This window comes from Dryas octopetala, chromosome 4 (genome assembly GCF_963921425.1).
Source record: "Dryas octopetala chromosome 4, drDryOcto1.1, whole genome shotgun sequence".
Lineage (NCBI taxonomy): Eukaryota > Viridiplantae > Streptophyta > Magnoliopsida > Rosales > Rosaceae > Dryas > Dryas octopetala.
In genome coordinates this window covers 6,818,375-6,838,434 of record NC_141369.1, presented here as the reverse complement: position 1 = coordinate 6,838,434, position 20,060 = coordinate 6,818,375, and the positions used below count along the sequence as shown (strand labels likewise).

General features: G+C 34.3%; 2 protein-coding genes across 2 annotated transcripts; one reads left to right on the top strand and one right to left on the bottom strand.

The window, feature by feature from the left end:
* The first annotated feature begins 2,234 nt into the window (after positions 1 to 2,234).
* LOC147286386 (protein C2-DOMAIN ABA-RELATED 4-like) lies at positions 2,235 to 3,866 on the top strand. The gene is made up of 3 exons (XM_086239922.1): positions 2,235 to 2,497; positions 2,982 to 3,077; positions 3,431 to 3,866. The coding sequence occupies exons 1-3, from the start codon at positions 2,387 to 2,389 to the stop codon at positions 3,719 to 3,721; spliced, it is 498 nt and encodes a 165-aa protein (XP_086096048.1). The 5' UTR covers positions 2,235 to 2,386; the 3' UTR covers positions 3,722 to 3,866.
* Positions 3,867 to 13,103: 9,237 nt separating this feature from the next.
* On the bottom strand, positions 13,104 to 20,060 carry LOC147286385 (transcription factor MYB1-like). Its single transcript, XM_086239312.1, has 3 exons — positions 19,927 to 20,060; positions 19,439 to 19,568; positions 13,104 to 13,784 (listed from the first exon to the last, which is right to left on the bottom strand). The coding sequence occupies exons 1-3, from the start codon at positions 20,048 to 20,050 to the stop codon at positions 13,307 to 13,309; spliced, it is 732 nt and encodes a 243-aa protein (XP_086095438.1). The 5' UTR covers positions 20,051 to 20,060; the 3' UTR covers positions 13,104 to 13,306.

Sequence of the window (20,060 nt, the reverse complement as noted above, 5' to 3'; positions counted from 1 at the left end):
CGAAGCCTCGACCACCAAGTGCGGCAAATCGAAGGCGCGAAACCACAACCTTCCTCCGCCGTTGCTATTGCCGTTGTTGCTCCATCGCATTGAGCTCCCTCCGCTCCGCCGATGATCCGCCCCAGTGTGCACCGTCGCTAAACTATAGGTTGGAAAAACTTTTACATTGAAAGTTGGAAAAGCTTTCGCTTAGAGCAGGGAGGAGAGTATCCCGTAGATCTTACCAAAACCACAAAAAAGAAGAGGCATAGGGAGGGGCGGGCCTGTGATACACAAGGGCCAGCGCCTCCCTGGAATACTAGGCTGGGAGAGGGAGAGTTGAGGAGAGAGAAGAGAGTTTTTTCGGTAGCGGCTGAGTTAATTCGAATAACATTACTCTATAGAACCATTATTAAAGTGAAGACTTATAACTCTTCTGGTTAAGAATAATTCCAAAAAATAAAGTATCAAAACACATTAAAAAGATTTATGATTAAATACAAAAATGGTCCACAAACTTTACAATGAGTCTCAATTTAATCCATTAACTATAAAAAATATCAATTTGGTCCACAAACTTTTCAAGTTGTACCAAAGCAGTACAAACGCTAACTTTTATAAGAAAAATAACGAAATTGGTCACATGAAAATGTGATAAACGGACGAAAATGATTTTAAAAATGTGGTCACTTGCTGTGCACATGACCAGTTTTCGTTAAATTTTTCGATGGAAGTTAACGTTTGTACTGCTTTGATATAACTTATAAAGTTTGTGGACCAAATTGATACTTTTTATAGATAGTGGACCAAATTGAGATTCACTGTAAAGTTCGTGGACCATTTTTGTATTTAACCCAAAGATTTATAACATGCACTACCGAGAATGTTCAACTCACGAACATGGTGGAACCACTATTCGGCCTAAGGTGGCCATGCCCCTCGCTTTCAATCTTTAAAACGCTGCATTAATGTATATATATGTTGTTACGGTATATAAATTGTATTGAAAATCTGTAATTTAAGCTAACAAATTAAAAAGATTTATCTCTTTGTTATATAAGTTTTGAATGATTCCATATTTGTGCTATAAATTTCACCTTTACATTATTGGCTCAGTCTTAATGATTCTAATTACAGCGTGTGGCATAGTGTCTGCATACTATTTCCATTTAAGTTTTGAGTTCTTTTTTTTTTTTGGCCACGAAAGTTTTGAGTTCTAATTATTACAGCGTGTGGCATACCGTCTCCATTTGTCTGCAACAAATTGACTTGGCCCATTTCCTTATAGCTTAAAATTTTGAAGGGGGGGGGGCTATGCACACCACCCTAATCCACTAAGTTGACCACCCCACTTAAATTTTTATCCCTTTGTGCCCATTTTGCCCCTGCATTAAAAAAAAAAAATCATTTCTCCAATTTTGGCCGGCCACCTCTCCCCGTCGCCGGCGCAACCCCACCCTCTCCCCACTGTCGCCGCGACCCCACCTCTCCCCTTCGCCGGTCGATCTCACCCTTCCCAGGCGAAGACCCACCCACCCAGGCGAAGACCCGATTGGCCCAGGCGAAGACCCGACAGCCCCTTCGCCGACGATCTTCCTTTTCCGGCAGAGTTGAGACGCCGGACCACTTGGGTTTTGTTCCCCAGGTCACGGCGAGTCCAACCCTGGTCTTCCTTTGTTCATCTGACCACCGTGCGCGGCGAATCGATGTCGTGACCCGATCGGCCCCTTCGCCGGTGATCTTCCTTTTCCGGCGGAGTTGAGACGCCGGACCACTTGGGTTTTGTTCCCCAGGTCACGGCGAGTCCAACCATGGTCTTCCCTTGTTCATCCGACCACCATGCCCGGCTAATCGACGTCGTGAAGCTCCGCCGCGGCGGGGAGGGGTGGCCGGCCAAAATTGGAGAAATGGTTTTTTTTTTTAATGCAGGGGCAAAATGGGCACAAAGGGGTAAAAATTTAAGTGGGGTGGTCAACTTAGTGGATTAGGGTGGTGTGCATACCCCCCCCCCCCCCCCCCCCCCACTTTTGAAACCATCATCAAGAGTTGTCCTAATCACTGTTACTAATGAAACAAACACATTCAAATGTAAAAGAAAGAGTCTTGTCTGCCCGTGAGACTTGTAAAATGAATTAATTATATAACATAATAAATAATGATATTTTATTTTTTATGATGTTGCAAGTTGCAGGCTTGCAGCCAACCAAATGAAGACATCCGACCCAAAAAAAAAAAAAAAAAAATGAAGAAGACTTGGTGGTTGTGTTCCTGTGGGTATAAAAAGCGGTTAGGCGATGGAATCAAACTTCAATCTCCTTCGGGTTTAAATCTCTGAAATCGATCGAGTAAAGCTCCACACATCTTTCTCATTGTTTTTAATTTGCCCCAGAGATTTAACTTATTTTCAATGGAGCACCTGTTGGGCCTTCTCAAAATTCATGTCCAAAGAGGTGCCAACCTTGCTGTTAGAGATGTCAGAAGCAGTGATCCTTATGTTGTCATCAAAATGGGCAAGCAGGTAATTTTCCTCTCCCTCTCTCTCTCTCTCTCTCTCTCTCTCTCTCTCTCTCTCTGTGTTTTTAGGGTTGTTGTTCTAGCTTTGGACTTTTGGGTTTGTAGATGTGGATTTTGGATTGTTGGGTTTTTGACTTGGTAGTTCAGCTTTATCTTTATGCTGTCTTGGAGTCTTCAGGACTTTCACTCTCAAATTATGTGGATTGTCAATCTTTTAGATAGTTACAGTTGACCGATTTTCATGTAAATTGTAAGACAAATTGTTCTTGGGTTGTACTTTTTCGATAATTTTTTATTTTTGAAGGTTGCAAAGTTTATGATACCATTAAAGCTGCTTGGAAGATTTTAACCCTCTGCTTTGGCTTGATTTGGGGGTGATCTGAGATGGGATAAGAAAGTTAGAAATTGCAAAAGAAAATAATAAGCAAAGGGCTTTTGATTTTTTATATATTGCAACTGATGATTTGAAAATGTAATGTGCGATGCAGAAGTTGAAGACTCGAGTAATTAATAACAGTGTCAATCCCGAGTGGAACGAATACTTAACTCTTTCTGTTGCAGACCCAAGTCTTCCAATCAAGCTTGTAAGTACTTATTTTTTTGGCAACAAAGTAAAATAAGGCCCATACATACTCACATAATATGTGCTTAGATCTATTTGGAGCCTAAAGTTGGGGGCCCTAAACCATTGGACTGACCTGAATCTTGTCAGGGTTGGCCTGATCCGACTCCCATTCTGAAATGTGTAATACTCATTAAGAATGGGAATCATAAAAAATATCCTTAAAATCGTATACGTGTTATAATTTAAGTGAATTGATAACACTACGTAGACATACAATATTTTTTTCTAGAATGGTTATGTTTTACATATAGTGGTACACTGGTACATGAAATGAAATGAATTACTAATTAATTTGTCCTGCTGAGATTGCAGTTTGTGTATGACAAAGACACATTTACTCTTGATGATAAGATGGGGGATGCTGAGTTCGAGATTGGTCCATTTGTTGAGGCCATACGGATGCGGTTGCAAGGCGTGGCCAGCGGAACTGTAGTTTCAAGAACACAACCAAGCAGGAAAAACTGCCTAGCTGAAGAGAGCTGTATCATCTATTCTGATGGCCAAGTTGTGCAGGACATGGTTATCAGACTCAAAAATGTGGAGAGTGGGGAATTGGAACTCCAATTACAATGGGTTGACATCCCTGGTTCTCGGGGTTTGTAATTCATTGGATTCAAATCCTTTGTTGGGTTTTTATCTACTTATGTTTATTTCACTTTTAATTCTAATCTTATATTATAAATATAAGAGTGTGAGAACAATAGAAGTGGATTTATAACGCATTTAAATAAGCGAGAAATTAAATTTCTCGATTAAGACTAAAGTAGGAAAAAACAACTCTACCACTCTTATCAAGTTGTTCCTATGCTTAGTATTTATGGCAGAGATTTGGAGCATTCTAACTAGCTATGAATAGTTAACCAGAAATGTGGTGAGTTCCTTAATTCCATTGGTTCCTTTGTGGATAGTTATGAAGACATAATGGTTTTGAGTGGATGTATCCCCATTTATATTGTATCATCTATATGACAATTAGTGATTAACAGTTGAACAGTTTTTTGTTTTCTTTTGCTAAACATTCAGTTTTCTACCTTTTTAAGTGTCACACTATATTGGCTATTTCCTCATAGATGTAGAGAAACAAGCAATCAATTTTTGGGAGTATAATTTAGAGATATTTGTAGAGTTAATTTACGAGTGCAAACTGCAAAGTATATACCTAATTTCATTCTAGTACCTATTATTTAAAGTTTTACAATGTCACTACCATCCAAGTTTGCTTGAAGTTTTAATATCATACATTTGTTAACCATTCCGATCATCAATCGTTTTTTAGGCTTTTTACCACAAATGATTCTTCAACTTTCACCCAAACATCAACTTGGTCCCTAAAATTCATTCTTGCTCAATGTGGTCCTCCATATTTACAATCGTTGTCTCTCTGTTGCCTTCAGTTTGATATTCCGTAAAAATTGACTAGTTTACATTAGCATTTTTCTATTTTCTGTTTTTCTAAAATCCTTAACTTCATAATTTCATTAAAAATAGCTCGGGCATTCGGAAAATATTCCAAAAAATCCTACGGACTCCCCTCAAGTACTACTATTTTTTTATGAGCTCAATTTCAGGATTTGACTTCCAAAACTTTTAATAAAAAATCTAACATCTTCAAATAATTCTCAATAATCCAAATTAAACTCTAACACCCTCTAATAATTTTTGAAAAATTATTTTAACCTCAAATAAATCCTAGAAAACCACAAAAAATTATCATTGTCTCCAAAACAATTTAGAAAAACTTTTGGGGTCTCATAGTGTGCATGCTCAATCAATAGAACCAGTTCTCTATTGATTGACACTTTGTATTTCCACAGTCAGTACAAAAAGCTTACATGCTCAACCGATATCCCCTAATGAGGTCTATAGGATTTATCGGAACATTTTTTGGGCGCTCGAGCTATTTTTAATGAAAATATGAAGTTAAAAGAATTTTATAAAAATAGAAAATAGGAAAATGCTGATGTAGATTGATGATGCTGACACAGATTGACCATTTTTTATGGAATATCAAATGGAAGGTAACAGAGGAACACCATTGATGTGCAGTTGTAAATATGGAGGACCACATTGAGTGAAAATGAACTTTAAGGATTAAGTTGATGTTTGGGTAAAAGTTGAGGGACTATTTGTGGAATCCTTTTTTGATGACGTCCACATTAAATTTTCACCACATAAAAAAAAAAGCTACGTAACCTTATAAAAATTTTAAAAATTAAAATGATTTAGAAGGAAGAAAAATTGAAATTAATATAGAAATTTAAAATTTAAAGAAATTAGACTAGGGCTCCTCTAGAGGTGTCAAATGGGTTGTTTCACACCCCAAAATCCGGGTATGTAATGACGACACCTACCTTGAAAACACCCAAAACTAAAATAACCAATTCCTGAGCATTATAATTCTAAGTACTCCCAAAATAGGTTAAGCCCTTTTCGGTCTAGTGAAATGAGTTAGATCAAAGTATTTAATACACAACGGAAATACAAAAAACAAATTAAAAGATTTACATTAAAGACCAACCCCCAAAGTTACATTAGCTCAGATAAACATTGAAGAACACACACAAGACTCAAAATGTCTATAGTCGAACAAAAGATTTCAAAATACACAAACAAAAGTTCTTAAATATAAAGAAAGGTAAATCAAACATAAAATCGACTCATGAAGTAGATGAGTGGAATCACCAAAAGAGAGTAGGAGGTTGATAAGTCCACTGATGCAAGCTCGCAAGACCTCCGCCAAAATTCGTCTCTCCTTCGTGCACAATACCTAAAAACATTGAGTAAAGTAAGGGGTAAGTATTACATAGCTTCGATCTTGATGCTCGAGTTCAACCAATGATGGAGAATGAATGAATAAAGGCGATAGGTTGAATAGATTCACAAGGAACAATCTATTCAAACTATCTCTGTTCAGATATGCACCATGAACTATTCTATATGATTAGTGTTTATGCAACAAAGATGTTCATATAATCAAAACTCACACTAAACCCTAGAATGCACATTCTCTCAAAAGTATATAATGTATGAGCAATTTAGACTTATGATAAAACAATCTATTTATAAGAGTCAAATCCATAATAACCTAGGAAAAGAGTCACAAACCATATAGGAAAGGATTAGCATTTAATTAGGACAAAACCTTGAAAAACTAGGATTAGAAAACTTAGAAAGTATTTAAAAAACGCATTGGATTGATCCTACAAACCATAGAATCGATCCTATGGGGTTAAGGAAAGAAATCGCATCAATAGGTTTGATCCTACCTCCCGTACGATCGCTCCTACAGGAGCTTCAAACAAACTACACCCAGCCAGAGGATCGATCCTATGGGACAAAACTTCCAATATGAAGTTCAAGCATGTGTAGGATCGATCCTCCCAAGGTATGTAGGATCGATCCTCTGGGACAAAAACACATTCTCCAACTTTTTCAAACATCATTTTCAATCCCGAAGACATTTAAACACATTTAAATGTATATGATTATATTTCTAATCACCTAGAATGCATGCATGGTCTCTAGCTAAGTCATATTACCTTAATCCTAAGAGAAATTGAACATCGAGACTTACCTTTAGGAACCGCTTCGGATATGAGACTTGAGAATCAACCTTTGATTCAAATTAAAGATCATGACCAAACTTTGACTCACTTAAACATACCTAAGCTAAAGCTTACAACTTGATAATTTTAATTCTCTTTAGGAAATTGCTAATTACAAAGTTTACATTTACACATCATATACCAAAACATCCCTCGACTGCGATACATGTATTGTGGTATAGGGACCTTCTTATATTGGATGGGCTCATGTGAGAAATTCCTTAAATTATGTAGCCAAGCTAGATAGCATATCCATTTAATGAAATCAATCCGAATTACAAACAAACATATGAAACTATTCATAATTTAGGTAGAATCAAGTGTCATGCTTTTATAAACAACTAAGGAAGATGGTAAATTGTGACACATACATACAAGAAAAACTAGCAGCATAGGTGATACAAACGGGCATAATGATGGTAGGTAAAAGAAATACTCCATGATTTTTTTTTAACATTTTTTTAGGGGATAAAGCACACCTATGGAAGCTATCACACTAGATGGTAGGTAACAATTCCCAAACGAATTAAGCAAACATATCTTACCTCAGTGACGGCTTCACACTATTCACTAGGTAGCTCTCTCCATCATGATATATTTTTTAAAAATACAAAAATCAAGCACAAATATGAAATAAGCTTAGTTTCAAAGATCTTTCATCAATTCAAGGTTGTATAATCAACCCATAACATTTATGTTAAAAAAAGTAAATGAATTGAGTCATAGACGAGGAGTACTGTTAGAGTGATTAAAGCAAAATAGAGAAGCATACTAGCTTGAATTTGAATTAATTAAACTCAACTATTTATCAAAAGTCATTCAAGATAATAATAAAAAAAAAGTTCGAGAACAATGTAAAATTCATGTAAGCATTCAATGCACAATCTTTTTGGATTTTGTATTTTTATTTTTGAATATAAAGTAAGATAACAATGCATGAGAATGCAAAACAAATATGCACCTAAACTACATGAAACACACAATTATTTAGTTTATGCATGCATCAAAGAGAAACTCAATCAACTCGATCACTACAACAAATTAAACTGGGCTTTTACGACACGCAATGCACGCTTTTAAAGGCCATGTTGTAAAAAGTCATTACCAATTATGGCACATTTTGCATGCTGTGAATGGAATGAATAAATTCCACAAATAACCTTTTACGACAAACATTGCACACCATAATAGGTATTTATGATGCTTTTTATGACACGCAATGCACATCGTCTTTGCCAATTTTATTTTATTTTAAAAAAAAATCATGATATATGTAATAACCCTAGTGGATAAAAAATCATGATATATTCATTAAATTTATTAATAAATTTTGTCTTATATTATATAGCTTTTGGATAAAAAGCTTAAAAAAATATATTTAAAAATAAAAAATTTATAAAAACCTTGGCCGACGCAATAGTTCCAAAGACATGATGTTCGTCACCCAAATTTATATTAACACAAATTAGCAACAATATAATTCCATACAAAGTAGTAATAACCCTAGTGGTCAATCTATTCTAAATCAGTAGCATTATCGTCATATATATCTGGCGGCAGCTGATGACATGACGGTGGCGGGAAACCAAGGTAACGCCTTGGTCAATGCGGCGTACAACGCCTCCTTTTTCGCTCTCTTGGCTCGTATGTCCTCCTGCAACTTCTGCACTTGAGCGTACTGCCCCGCAACGACTGCAAATGGCTGGGAAGAAGACGAAGATGAGGAGGACCGGACGTCATGAATCCACCCATATCCCATGCCACGTATTTCCTTACCGGGCCTAACACCCAGTGAGTCTGTTTTAATACGAAGTCCAATATCGGGATCAGGTACTATGATCGACTCTAACGAAATACCCGGTGGGTGCTGCGCAGTCAAGTTCTCCAAATATATTCTTGAGTTGGCCACCATCTCATCCTTCAAAATGTTATACACAAGTAACTAATTAGCAAATTAAATATAAATATAAAAAAATTGTGAAAAAAATTAAAATATAAAAAACTAACATGTTTTGTCTTGGTCGCATCACAGCCGGGATGGGCATAAATATCCTCGAAAGTGTCTATCTCTGGGAATTGCGACCCGCCCTGAAAAAAAAAAATAATGTTGTCAAAGACTCAAACAATACTAAGAAATATCTATGTATTAAATTAAATAATGACGTACCCGACGTCGCGACTCCACCCGATATGTGATGAGCATCAGACTACTATTATGGTTAAACGACTTCCCTTTCCAGTTCCAGGCGTTGGCGACTGACTTCTTCTGTTAAATATTAGGCAAATTATAAATGTGTTAGTGTATATACAATAATAGAAGAACAAAAGACTAATCAGTTTTTTGAAGTATTAAAATGATAAAACATACCAAAAACGTCGGGCTTAGGAAATGTTCGCACAAAAAAACCCACTGGTCAGGCCGCTCTACCAACTTCTTAGGGGGGTTCGCCAATACCTCAACTGCCGATGAAAATCCCTTGAAGTGCCTGTGTAGTTCGTGCTTCCACTACTTGTAGGACTTGATGAGTAAATTCGTCATGTACGTGACGGTGGTGGAATCATCCATTTGAATGTCATATATACTTAACCTAAAAAGAATATTAATTATTAGGTATGATCAAATTCATCATTTTGTATTAATTATCGAGCTATACTTACTAAGATGAAGTGGATCACTTTGTTTTGGGTCTTTTCCGACAATTTTTTCATAGTGGTTGCAACCAAGAGGCACTTGGCACGGACAATCGCCCCCACGTCAAGTGAGAACAAACTGTCAACATTAAAGTCTAACGATCGTCAACTTGTTTCCACAAATGACTCGAATGCGCACCACAGTGGTGCGCATGATCCGAGAAGACTTCACGTACTGCACCCCACTACATGGTTCCCTCGTCGCAATGGATGAAGCAGTAATGGTGACCTCATTGTAGCAGTGAGATCGACGGGCTCCCAGTACTCGAGGAGGGCTGGACTACGTCATCGGGACCTGACTCCATCGCCTTCCACCTTATAAAATAAATTTTAAAATACAACTAATTGTTACAACAAAACTAAATTTAACATACAAACTGAATTATATTTATCTAGATATATATATTTCTACCTCATCTAAATAAATTTAAGAGTCCATTAATATATAGGTACTGTCATCTAATTTTATTAACCAAAACTATCTAAAGTCTCATTCTTCCTTTGCGGACCAACTATAACAAACTCATTCTTCATTTGCGGACACCACACCACCACTAGATCCCAAAATACCATGCAGACACCACACCACCACCAGTAGATCCCAAAATACCATCCGAAAATAGACATAACAAAAACAAAATATGCAGACATCTTCCAAAATACCAGCATCAACGCATCACCAAAAAACGGAAACTGAAACTGCAAGTCCGCAACTCTAATAAACTACAATTTCACTTGCAGTTAATAACTGCAACTACAAGTCTGCAACTCCAATAAACTGCAGTTTCAGTTCATTTGCAGTTCCAGAAATTACAGTTTATGCAGTTTCAGCTCACTTGCAGTTCCAGAAACTACAGAAACTGCAGTTTCAGAAACTGAACTAAACAAAAAAAAAAAAATCAAGAACCTACTACTGATAAAGAAGCTGTAGTTTCAGTTCATTTGCAGTTCTAGAAATTACAGTTTATGCAGTTTCAGTTCACTTGCAGTTCCAGAAACTGCAGTTTCAATTTACTTGCAGTTCCAGAAACTGAACTAAACAAATAAAATCAAGAACCTACTACTGATAAGAAATCAAAGTAAGAGTCTACCACGAGCTGTGACCATGCCCAATCAAGGAGAAGCCGGAGTAGATCTAAAAGGCTTCGATCAAGCTTGGAGCAGATCCATTGCTTCTTGGTTGGCGCTGAGATTTTCATGGCCATTGACAGCAGTGCTGCTCGTGGTGGTTGTGTTCGTCCCGAAGGTGTTTGCTCTGCGAAGAAGAAGAATAAGAAGATGATGAAGAGGAAAGAGAACAGAGACATAGTGGGGGGAGAAAGAGAGAAGATGAAAATGAAGAGAGAAGAAAGAGAAAGACAAAAAATAGCTAGATGCATCTTACCTTGTTATTAAATAAAATTAATTGGTGCACTAGAGAGTAAAAACAATAAGTAAAAGGTAGTTTAGGGTAATTAATTCTAAATTTAATAAGTAAAATACATTTATAATTAATCTAAATTTAATAATTAAACAAAATTTTATAATTAATCTATATTTTGTAATTAAACTAAATTTTATATTTAGAAACTAACAAACTAACTAATCTACATACAAACTAACTAATAAATTTTATAATTAAAAAACATACAAACTAACTAATTAATTTTATGATTAATTTTAACATACAAATATACAAACTAACATAATAAATTTTACCTCGAAACTCTGCAATTTGTCAAATCAAAATTTCTCCGCACAAGAGAATATTCCTACACAGCAATCAAGGAGCAATAAAGGAAATTAAAAACCCAAAATAATATAATAAATAACAAAAAACATAAAATCCACATCAAAACACAACAAAATTCACAAAATAAATTAATTACAAAAAAAAAAAAAAAACACAAATTCCACAACAAATGCAATCCACAATCTTGCAAATTCACAACAAAAGCAATTCACAATCCTACAAATACAAAATCCACAATATTAAAAACCCAAAAAACAGAAAATCCACATAAAACATAAAATGAAAGAAAAATTACCCAAAAAAAAACCCACAAACTGATTGGGGTTTTGGCGGTGGCGTGCGGATGGAGGGTAAGCAGTTTTGAGAGGGGTTGGGGTTTTAGGGAGAGAGAAAGAGGAGGGGAGAAGGGAGATATGCGGGGGAGGGGATGGATTTTGGGTTTGAGTGGGGATGGGTTTCGGTGAAGAGGGCGAGGCGGGGTTTTGGGGCAGAGCAGATCGGGGAAGGGGGTTTCGGTGGTGCTGGTGGTAGAGAGTGAGTGGAGAGAGGCGGGGACGAAAATCTGCGTCGCCTAAACATTTATGTTTTAAGGCGATGAATGGGGGTTCGTCACCCAAAGATTCCTCGCCCAAAAGGTTTTTTCTTGTAGTGTATACAGTTTGGTACAAAGAAACAAGGGCAAACAAAAGAAACAAAATTCAAGAACTACAAAAAACCTCGTGATAGGAGATCATACTTCTTCTTAATCTTATAAAGTGCCTCATTTCAACAATATTCAAATCTTGCAATTAGATAAATAATATAATACATGAGATTGATTAATCTATATAAAAAAAAACTGCAAGAAAAAAAAATTTAAAAAAGCAGAAGGATAAAAGTAAAATGCAATGTATATTGGTCCAAACTTTACGCAAGTTACCTAGTGTCAATGTTTTTTGCATTCTTTCTACATAAGAAAACTCTTAAAAAAACAAGTAGATGATATTAAAGAAACACCATGAAGAAATATCATACACTGTAATCTTGGCTTCCAGGCACAATGCTATGCCAATGAGGGATCAAACCAAGAGCAGAGCAAGTGCACTAGATAGACAAAAATAAAAAACAAATTGTAACGAGATCCATGTATGACTTAGTGATTGACATTGTAAAGCCAACAAAATCATGTGATCTACATTATAATATAAATTGCTGAAATTTATTTTGACAAATCACAAAATAGACTATCACATATTCAAGATGCCATAAAACGAAACAAAAAAACACTTTTTATGCCTAATCTTATTCTTTACACAAGTGTAATATATCCATAACCACATAAAGCACAAGTAGCATATACATAAATATGAATATCCTTTATTTTGCTCTCATATTATATGTCAAAGAAGAGCTCATTTCTTTCTTGTCAATCATCAACTCCTCGTGCATCAAATAACAATGAAATTAGCTAGTCTTCCAATATATCTTCACATGACAGTAACAACTTGTTCACTTGTTTTTAGCCAAGGTTGGCCGGAAGCAAACTTTGGTCCGTTTGTTTATGAGTGCAGGGCGTGCCACCATTAAGCTAGGATCGGAATGAGAATGTGATTTGATTGAGTTATTGCGCCTAAACTGATTCTTTTTAAACAATTGATCAGTCGAGTTAGGAACTGCTCTCGGCCTAGGTTCTTTTTCAGCCTCGGGGACAAGGCTCTTAAAGGCCTAGTCAGATTTGGAATCCGACCCACTAGTTGGTCTCGTAAGAATTACGTGATCGAATTTCGTGCACAAAGTGTTGTAGTTGTCCAAGAAAACAAAAAAACTATGAATGGCAAAGGTATAATGAAATTCAACGCCATCTTCACCAATCAAACTAACTTCAAGGTTAAAAGCAAGGCTTATTCATACCATTGCCTCTTATAAGATACACTTTTTTCTCACTTTACCCCCTATAGTTGAGTGTCTAAATTGAATTTTAACCTTTATTTTATATAATCAACAACAATATTACATAAGCTAGATGGTACAATGAAAAAGAAAAATGAACAACAGAAGCCAAACAATTGAAAAACTTAGCAAAACATAAAATAAGAAACGATAACCAAAGCAACTATAGATACAATATTTGGCAGTTATTTAGTGTACAAAATACTTCTAGGAAGACGTAGGACCTATGAATCATGTTCTATCTTCTTCTTTTGAATTATTCCCAAAGTCCACACTAAAAGAGAAGTCACTCCTACATCCTCCTTCAGCAAAAGTGACGCATGTTCTTGTTGATTGTTCCAAATCTTCTACCCAAAAATTTGTCCATAGATCATCCTCTACCCCAAGATAAGAACGTGTACTTGCTTCATTGTCATCTAACAAGGTATTCCACCAATCAATTTCATTTTCTATAAGAGGTGAGGTTTGTGATGGTCTACTAAAATTCTCTTCTGATTGAATATGTTGCAAAATTTTAGCTTTATTGCTCAAACAATGTGCACTTTTCATAAATCTTCGTGGTTGAGGTCGTACTGTAATGGTCTTTGCAGTTTCTTGATTTTTATCTTTCATCCTTTTCATGCGAGAATCCATCCGTAGTCGTGTGTTCCAATAGTTTTTCACATCATTCGCTGTTCTCCCTGGAAGTCTCCCAGCAATTAATGACCACCTTACGCACATAACATGAGAAAATGAGGTATTGGTTGGGCGGGGATGAAATAGTATCAAAAAAAATTTCGGCCGTCTAATTATAAACAAATTATGGTTAATGAGATTCCACCCCCTGACATTAAATTTTGTATAGATTTTAACCCTATGACATTTTGAAAAATTGGATATAACCGATATACCGTTACGTAGTGTAACAAATATTTCAACGTGTAAGAATATTATTATGAGACGGTATGTTTATATTTGTAGGATTTGGTATTAATAACATTCATCCATATTATACATATAGATTAGTTATACCACATGGTAGTGTACTGGTTATACAAAATAATTTTTGATGACATTTTAGCTATTAGATGCAACCCATTCTCAAAATTAGAAGCCACCGAGGATAGGAGAATTTTTTATGTATAACCGATACATCACCACGTGGTGTAACCGATACACTGTGTAAGGATATTGTTGGACGGTATGTTTATCTCTTCTAAGGTATAATATTAATAAAATTCACCCATATTATGACACATATACTAGTTATACTACATGACGGTGTATCGGTTACACCGAAAAATCTCTCATAGGATGGATATAATATAACCATATATCCACCACTATTTACACCCAATGCCATTCTTACAGCAACCAATTTCTTATTTTCTAGAGGGACAAGGATCACTTACCTATTTTCCCTACTATGTTGTATACAAGGCTAAAATCTTAGCCATTAAAGAAGAGTTCAATGACTAAGATTTTAGCCTTGTACAAAGAATGGTAGGAAAATGGGTAAGGGATCCTTGTCCTTTCTAGAGATTTCTTCAATCCTCATATTCTGGGCACCCAATCTAACATGATTCAGTCAATTTAAACTATCTTTATCTCCCCTCAGCCATCCAATAGTGGGTAAGACCAAATGATGGAACTCTAATGCCCAAATTCTTCCATTACGTACTAACAACAAGGATTAAAGGGCCAGTTTAGTATTGTTGTGAAGAAAAACAGCTGTGAAGTAAAGTCAGCTGTAAATTAAAGCAATTGAGTGTTTGGTAAACTATGTTCTTAAAAGTGTTGTGAGTGCAAAAACAGTATTAAGGGGAAATGGCAACCCTAAAATCCTAAAGTCAAAAAAGGCAAAAGGCTACCTTCCGGGACTAGGATTGGGACAATACTAGTAAGGGCCTCTAGAATTCCCCGAATACCCAGTGCACTACGGGACATTTGGTTTGGGGTATTGGCCAAATAGGCAGGAACTGCATGATTACTATACAAAGGTTAGGGCCCGAGCCCAATGCATCCAACGAGGAGAGTGTTGGGACATACCTATGGCCGTGTACTCCCATGATTGGCACGACACTTCATCAGGCATGACAAGGTAGACCCGACGCTACCTCCGACAGCTCCAATGAACCCTTGTTTGGTAAATGTTAATGTAAAAATGTTGTGACCGTGTATAATTACTAAAATAGACATGATATTGAAAGTGTCTTTTACTTATTTGTTTGGTAAAAATAAAATGTTTTTTTATTTGTTTTTGAAATTTTTTGCTACAAATTTTTATTAGCATTAATTTTTCTAAAAACAACATTATCAAATAAGTATGCCTATTATTTTTTTAGGTATATTATAATTTTAAGAGATAATTACGCTTGGGTTTAAAAAAAAAACAGTTTTTAGATGGAGACCGGAGGTGTTTTAAAATTTATAAGAAAATCTTTTTAATTCATAATAAAATCCTCTAATTTATAAGAATATTTTTTTAATTCATAATAAAGTTCTTTTAATTTATAAGAAAATTCTTTTAATTCATAAGAAAGTCCTTCCTCAATTTGAAGGGTATTTTTCCTTCTAGAGTGTAGAGTGGGTTTTCTAGAGGCTGCATGTTAGGTTTTAACTCCAGGATTTTGGGCGGAATCCAAAATTCCGGAGTTAAAACCTAACATAAAGCCATCAAAGAAAAAAAATAAAAGGACTTGATTAAAAACCCTAAATCATTACCAGTCTTAATCTAAAAAAGACTCATAAAATGGTCCATAATTTTAATCGTACAAATAAAATATCATAACTAATTATCACAATATAAAATATAATTAAGAATAGAAATATTTTTAAATTTAAAATAAAAAAATAAAAATTATAGAAATCAATGAGGGTATTATGGGTAAAATAAAATATTCATTGTTACTATGATTTACTGCAGCTTTTAAAAACACCTAGAAACCTGTTTTCTGTTTTTGTTGTGGGGGGTTGAGAATTGTAGAGAAAAACAGTTTTTAATTTTTTTACCAAACACCGAAACTTCTGTAGGTGATAGAGATTTGTCAATCCACAGCAACTTTTGAATCCTCTACCGCAATCTCAAACGAGGCCTAAGAAAGAATCGACCATCAACATTGAAAATTTCGTACCATTTTCAATAATTATTGTCACATTCAAGTACGCAATATCATAAACCTAGGTTCTTAATTATTGTTTTTGAAATCAACATATTCATTTTTTTTCGGATTGGTTAAAGTTTGTTTGGAGATTAATTTTTTATCCTTTGTTTCTCTTATACAGTTTGTTGTAATAATGTGCCTACTTACTGGGTTATTGTACTTTGCATCTTCGTTAAATATTCATGAAATATGGCATTCTAGGTAAATTATTTCTTGAATTGTATTGCAATTTTTTTTTTAAATAAAGTGGTTTTAATTAGCCTTGTAGAAGTTGTAGGCTTGTATGCATACAAATAAGTCAAACATCCGTTGCGCAAGTGGGTACTATAATATTTGTTATTTTTTGTCGGGATGGATTTGGCCCAAATTCTAAATGAAAAAGTTGTACTGCTAACTTCATGATCAACTAGATCTAATAGTATTTCTCTTCTAAATATTGAAAGACGTTTCAAGTTCAACTATCCCACCCCCTCCCCCATATCAAAAGAAAAAAAAAAAATATTATGCAATACGCGAGTATTTATATTTTCCATTAACCTTGAATGTTTCAATTGATCAATCACCGATCCATAAAATGTATTATTCATGTTCAGTGAAATTAAGCAATTCATATAGTACCTTAATTAATTTTCATGTAATTTGTTGTTATAGTTTATGGAGTTGTATAGCTACGCTGGTCTAAACTGATGAGCATATTAATTGGTTGGTAACTTTGTTTAAATGTTGTCATTTCATCATTTGTCTAATTGTAGGTACTTTGTTTATTGACTCTGATGCTCCAACATATTTATTTGTAAGTTTTTTATAGGTTCTATAATAATGTAGGCCAGTTAATTGTTGCAGGTACCCATGTAGGTAAATTAAAACTTAGGAAATTTGTATGCAATATATTCATAGTACAAATTATATTAGAGTTAGGTAAATTTTGAAAATTTGTCGAGAATATATTTGATGTGATTTGTACTATTAGTATATACTAGTTTTTTGGCACGCGCTCTACACGTTTCAATTGACATTTTTACTATGTTTGTTTCTTTTTGTATTTTGTTCTCAATTAGTTTTTATAAGTTTCCAACACTTTCTCCACGTTTTAAGGTGGTTAGGTGTTTTTTAACGGATTTTTGTCGCTCATATCACGTAAGTAACACGTCGGATTATTTAACGGAGCCATTGACGGACTTGGCGGAATATGGGGTTTGTAAAATTCAGGGAGAAAAGTGAGAAGATTAAAGTTTAAAAGGGCAAAGTGAGAATAAAAGGTACTTTTGAGGGAAATTTGTGCGAATAAGCCTTAAAATAATATACATATTAGTATGTTGGTGCACCTATTAAAAATAATATACATATTAGTACATTAGTGCACCTACTAAAAACTCTATATATATGTATCAATATATTAGTGCACCTACATTAATTAAAGAATAAATTACATCCTACTTAATCTCTAGTACACCTATTGTTAAAATGCAACAATAACATAACATTTGTAACATCTAGGTCACTTAGCTTATTTAGTTTAGTTTTAGTGTTTTTTTTTTTTTTTTTTTTTAAGTTTTGTTCGTTTTGAATTTTCTTCTCTCAAATTCTTAGTATCCTTGGTATATAAAACTTACATTTGTTCAAAGTGTAATGAAAATATGTCTGCAGTCGCAATTAAATTTTCTAACGCCATTTTAGTTCACAGACTACAATTTCTATTTTCTAATGCAGTTTTAGTTCGCAAACTACAGGTTCAGTTTTCTGACGCAGTTTTAGTTCGCAGTTTCAGTTTAGCACTTGTTAGAGCTATTTTGGGTAGGTTGAATTTGTGTTAGTTTCAGTTTATAATTTTGGATGAGTTAGACTTATATATGTTAGTTTTAGTTTTTATTTTGGGTGGGTTGGGCTTATGTTAGGGTTGTCTTTCTAAAAGGTGACCTGAAAGTTAAATTTGTTTGTTAGGATGGTTTTGATTAAGTTTTTTGGTTGTTCGTACCTTAAAATTAAGGCACTCATAATTAAATGCTTATATATAACTTACCTACATGAAATACTTATATATGATTTACCTACATCAAATGCTTATGCATAATTTATTTATATCAAATGCTTATATATAATTTACCAACATTAAATACTTGTACATAATTTATCTATATCAAATGCGCATATATATAATTTACCTACATAAAATGCTTACACATATTGTTTTTTATTTCTTGTTCAAAATGCTTTTCCAATACATCATTTATAGATAATTTATCTGCAATAGATATTATGATTTTAAATGCATAAAAATGATGATTTGAATAATATCCTAAAAATATGGATTTTAATTAGATGATGTTGGGTATTAAAACTTTTATGAGCATGGCAAATTTTGTAATTTAATATATAAAAATATATAGTATAAAGATATTCTATGTGGCATCTACAATTTAAAAATGGGCATAATCTAAGTCTAGCTTATAAAATATAAGTTGTATTAGCCTTTATCTAAGTATCTCTAAATTGTTTTGTTGGGTTGTGCCCTTTGACTGAAGAATTGATTGTGTGTGACCGTAATACCACGTCATCATGTCACGTGGTGTTAATAATTTACTAAAATTATAATACGCATATAATAATTAATTTCAAAAACCTTAAAGTTTAGAAAAAACCCTAAAATCTAAGAAAAAACCTTTAAAACCATCTACGTGTTATAATTTGAGTGGATTAATGACACCACGTCATCATGCCACGTGGTATTACGGTCATGTACAATAATTTTTCCTTTGACTAATTGCGAACTCAACAAATCTCTATACCCATGATAGGTCAGAATCATTTAAAACTCAAAATTGTACTTGATCTCTAAAATGCCCTTATGTAAAAGTGACAGTTTTATTTTTATTTTATGCATTAATAACTCTTTTGTCTCTCATTTTCATTATTAGTATAATACGTGGACAACTTTTTGAATTTAATAAAATTGATATTATTAGACAAGAATTTAGTGTCGGAAAATCCAAAGACATATCTTGAGAATAAGAAATATCATAATTAGGAGTTATTGGTTGTTGCATTTACATGCATGGTGGTTCGGTCATTATAATGATCAATAATTAATTTGCAACAGCTCAATAGCTTGATAATTATCACCTCCAAAAATGGTTTTGTGTTTTATGAATTTGCAACAGCTCAATAATTAATTAAGGATGGGATGGAGTTAACATAAGAAAACATCTATAATTATTGGTACCTGTTTCCTAAAAGCTTGTGAAGCCTAATTATTAGATCTGTTTCGTCCTCAGTAAACTCCCCTCTCTTGATATTTGGCTTCAAATGGTTCAGCCATCTTAGTCTACAGCTCTTCCTGCATCTGTTCAACCCTGCATGTATATACACATAATTTGTCAAGCTATCTCACATCTCCCACTCCCTATTTCTCTGCCATACCTATACATTAATGGCTTGTTTGGAATATCTATTATTCCATACTAGATAGAACTGGACTATACTTAATTTTATTTTATTATTTAAAATTATAATATTGAAGTACAAATCTAAAAGATTATAAAATGCTTAAATCTTACAATTTAGTATAATCCATCCAAGTTCGACGTAAAGATAATGTTTTCTTACAATATGACAACATATTATTTTATCATATAGTCAACCTATATATATAGCTAATATTTTTGAAAAAAACTGAGATTGACTGACTCGGGAGAAAACATTAACACATACCTGTTTTGGAAGGAACTTGGTGCCACTTTCCTTCTCCATAACTCTCAATGCACTGCCTCAGAAGAGTATCTTCCTCTCTAGTCCAGGCACCTTTTCTGACACCCAACTTATTATAACCCTCCATATGGTGCCTG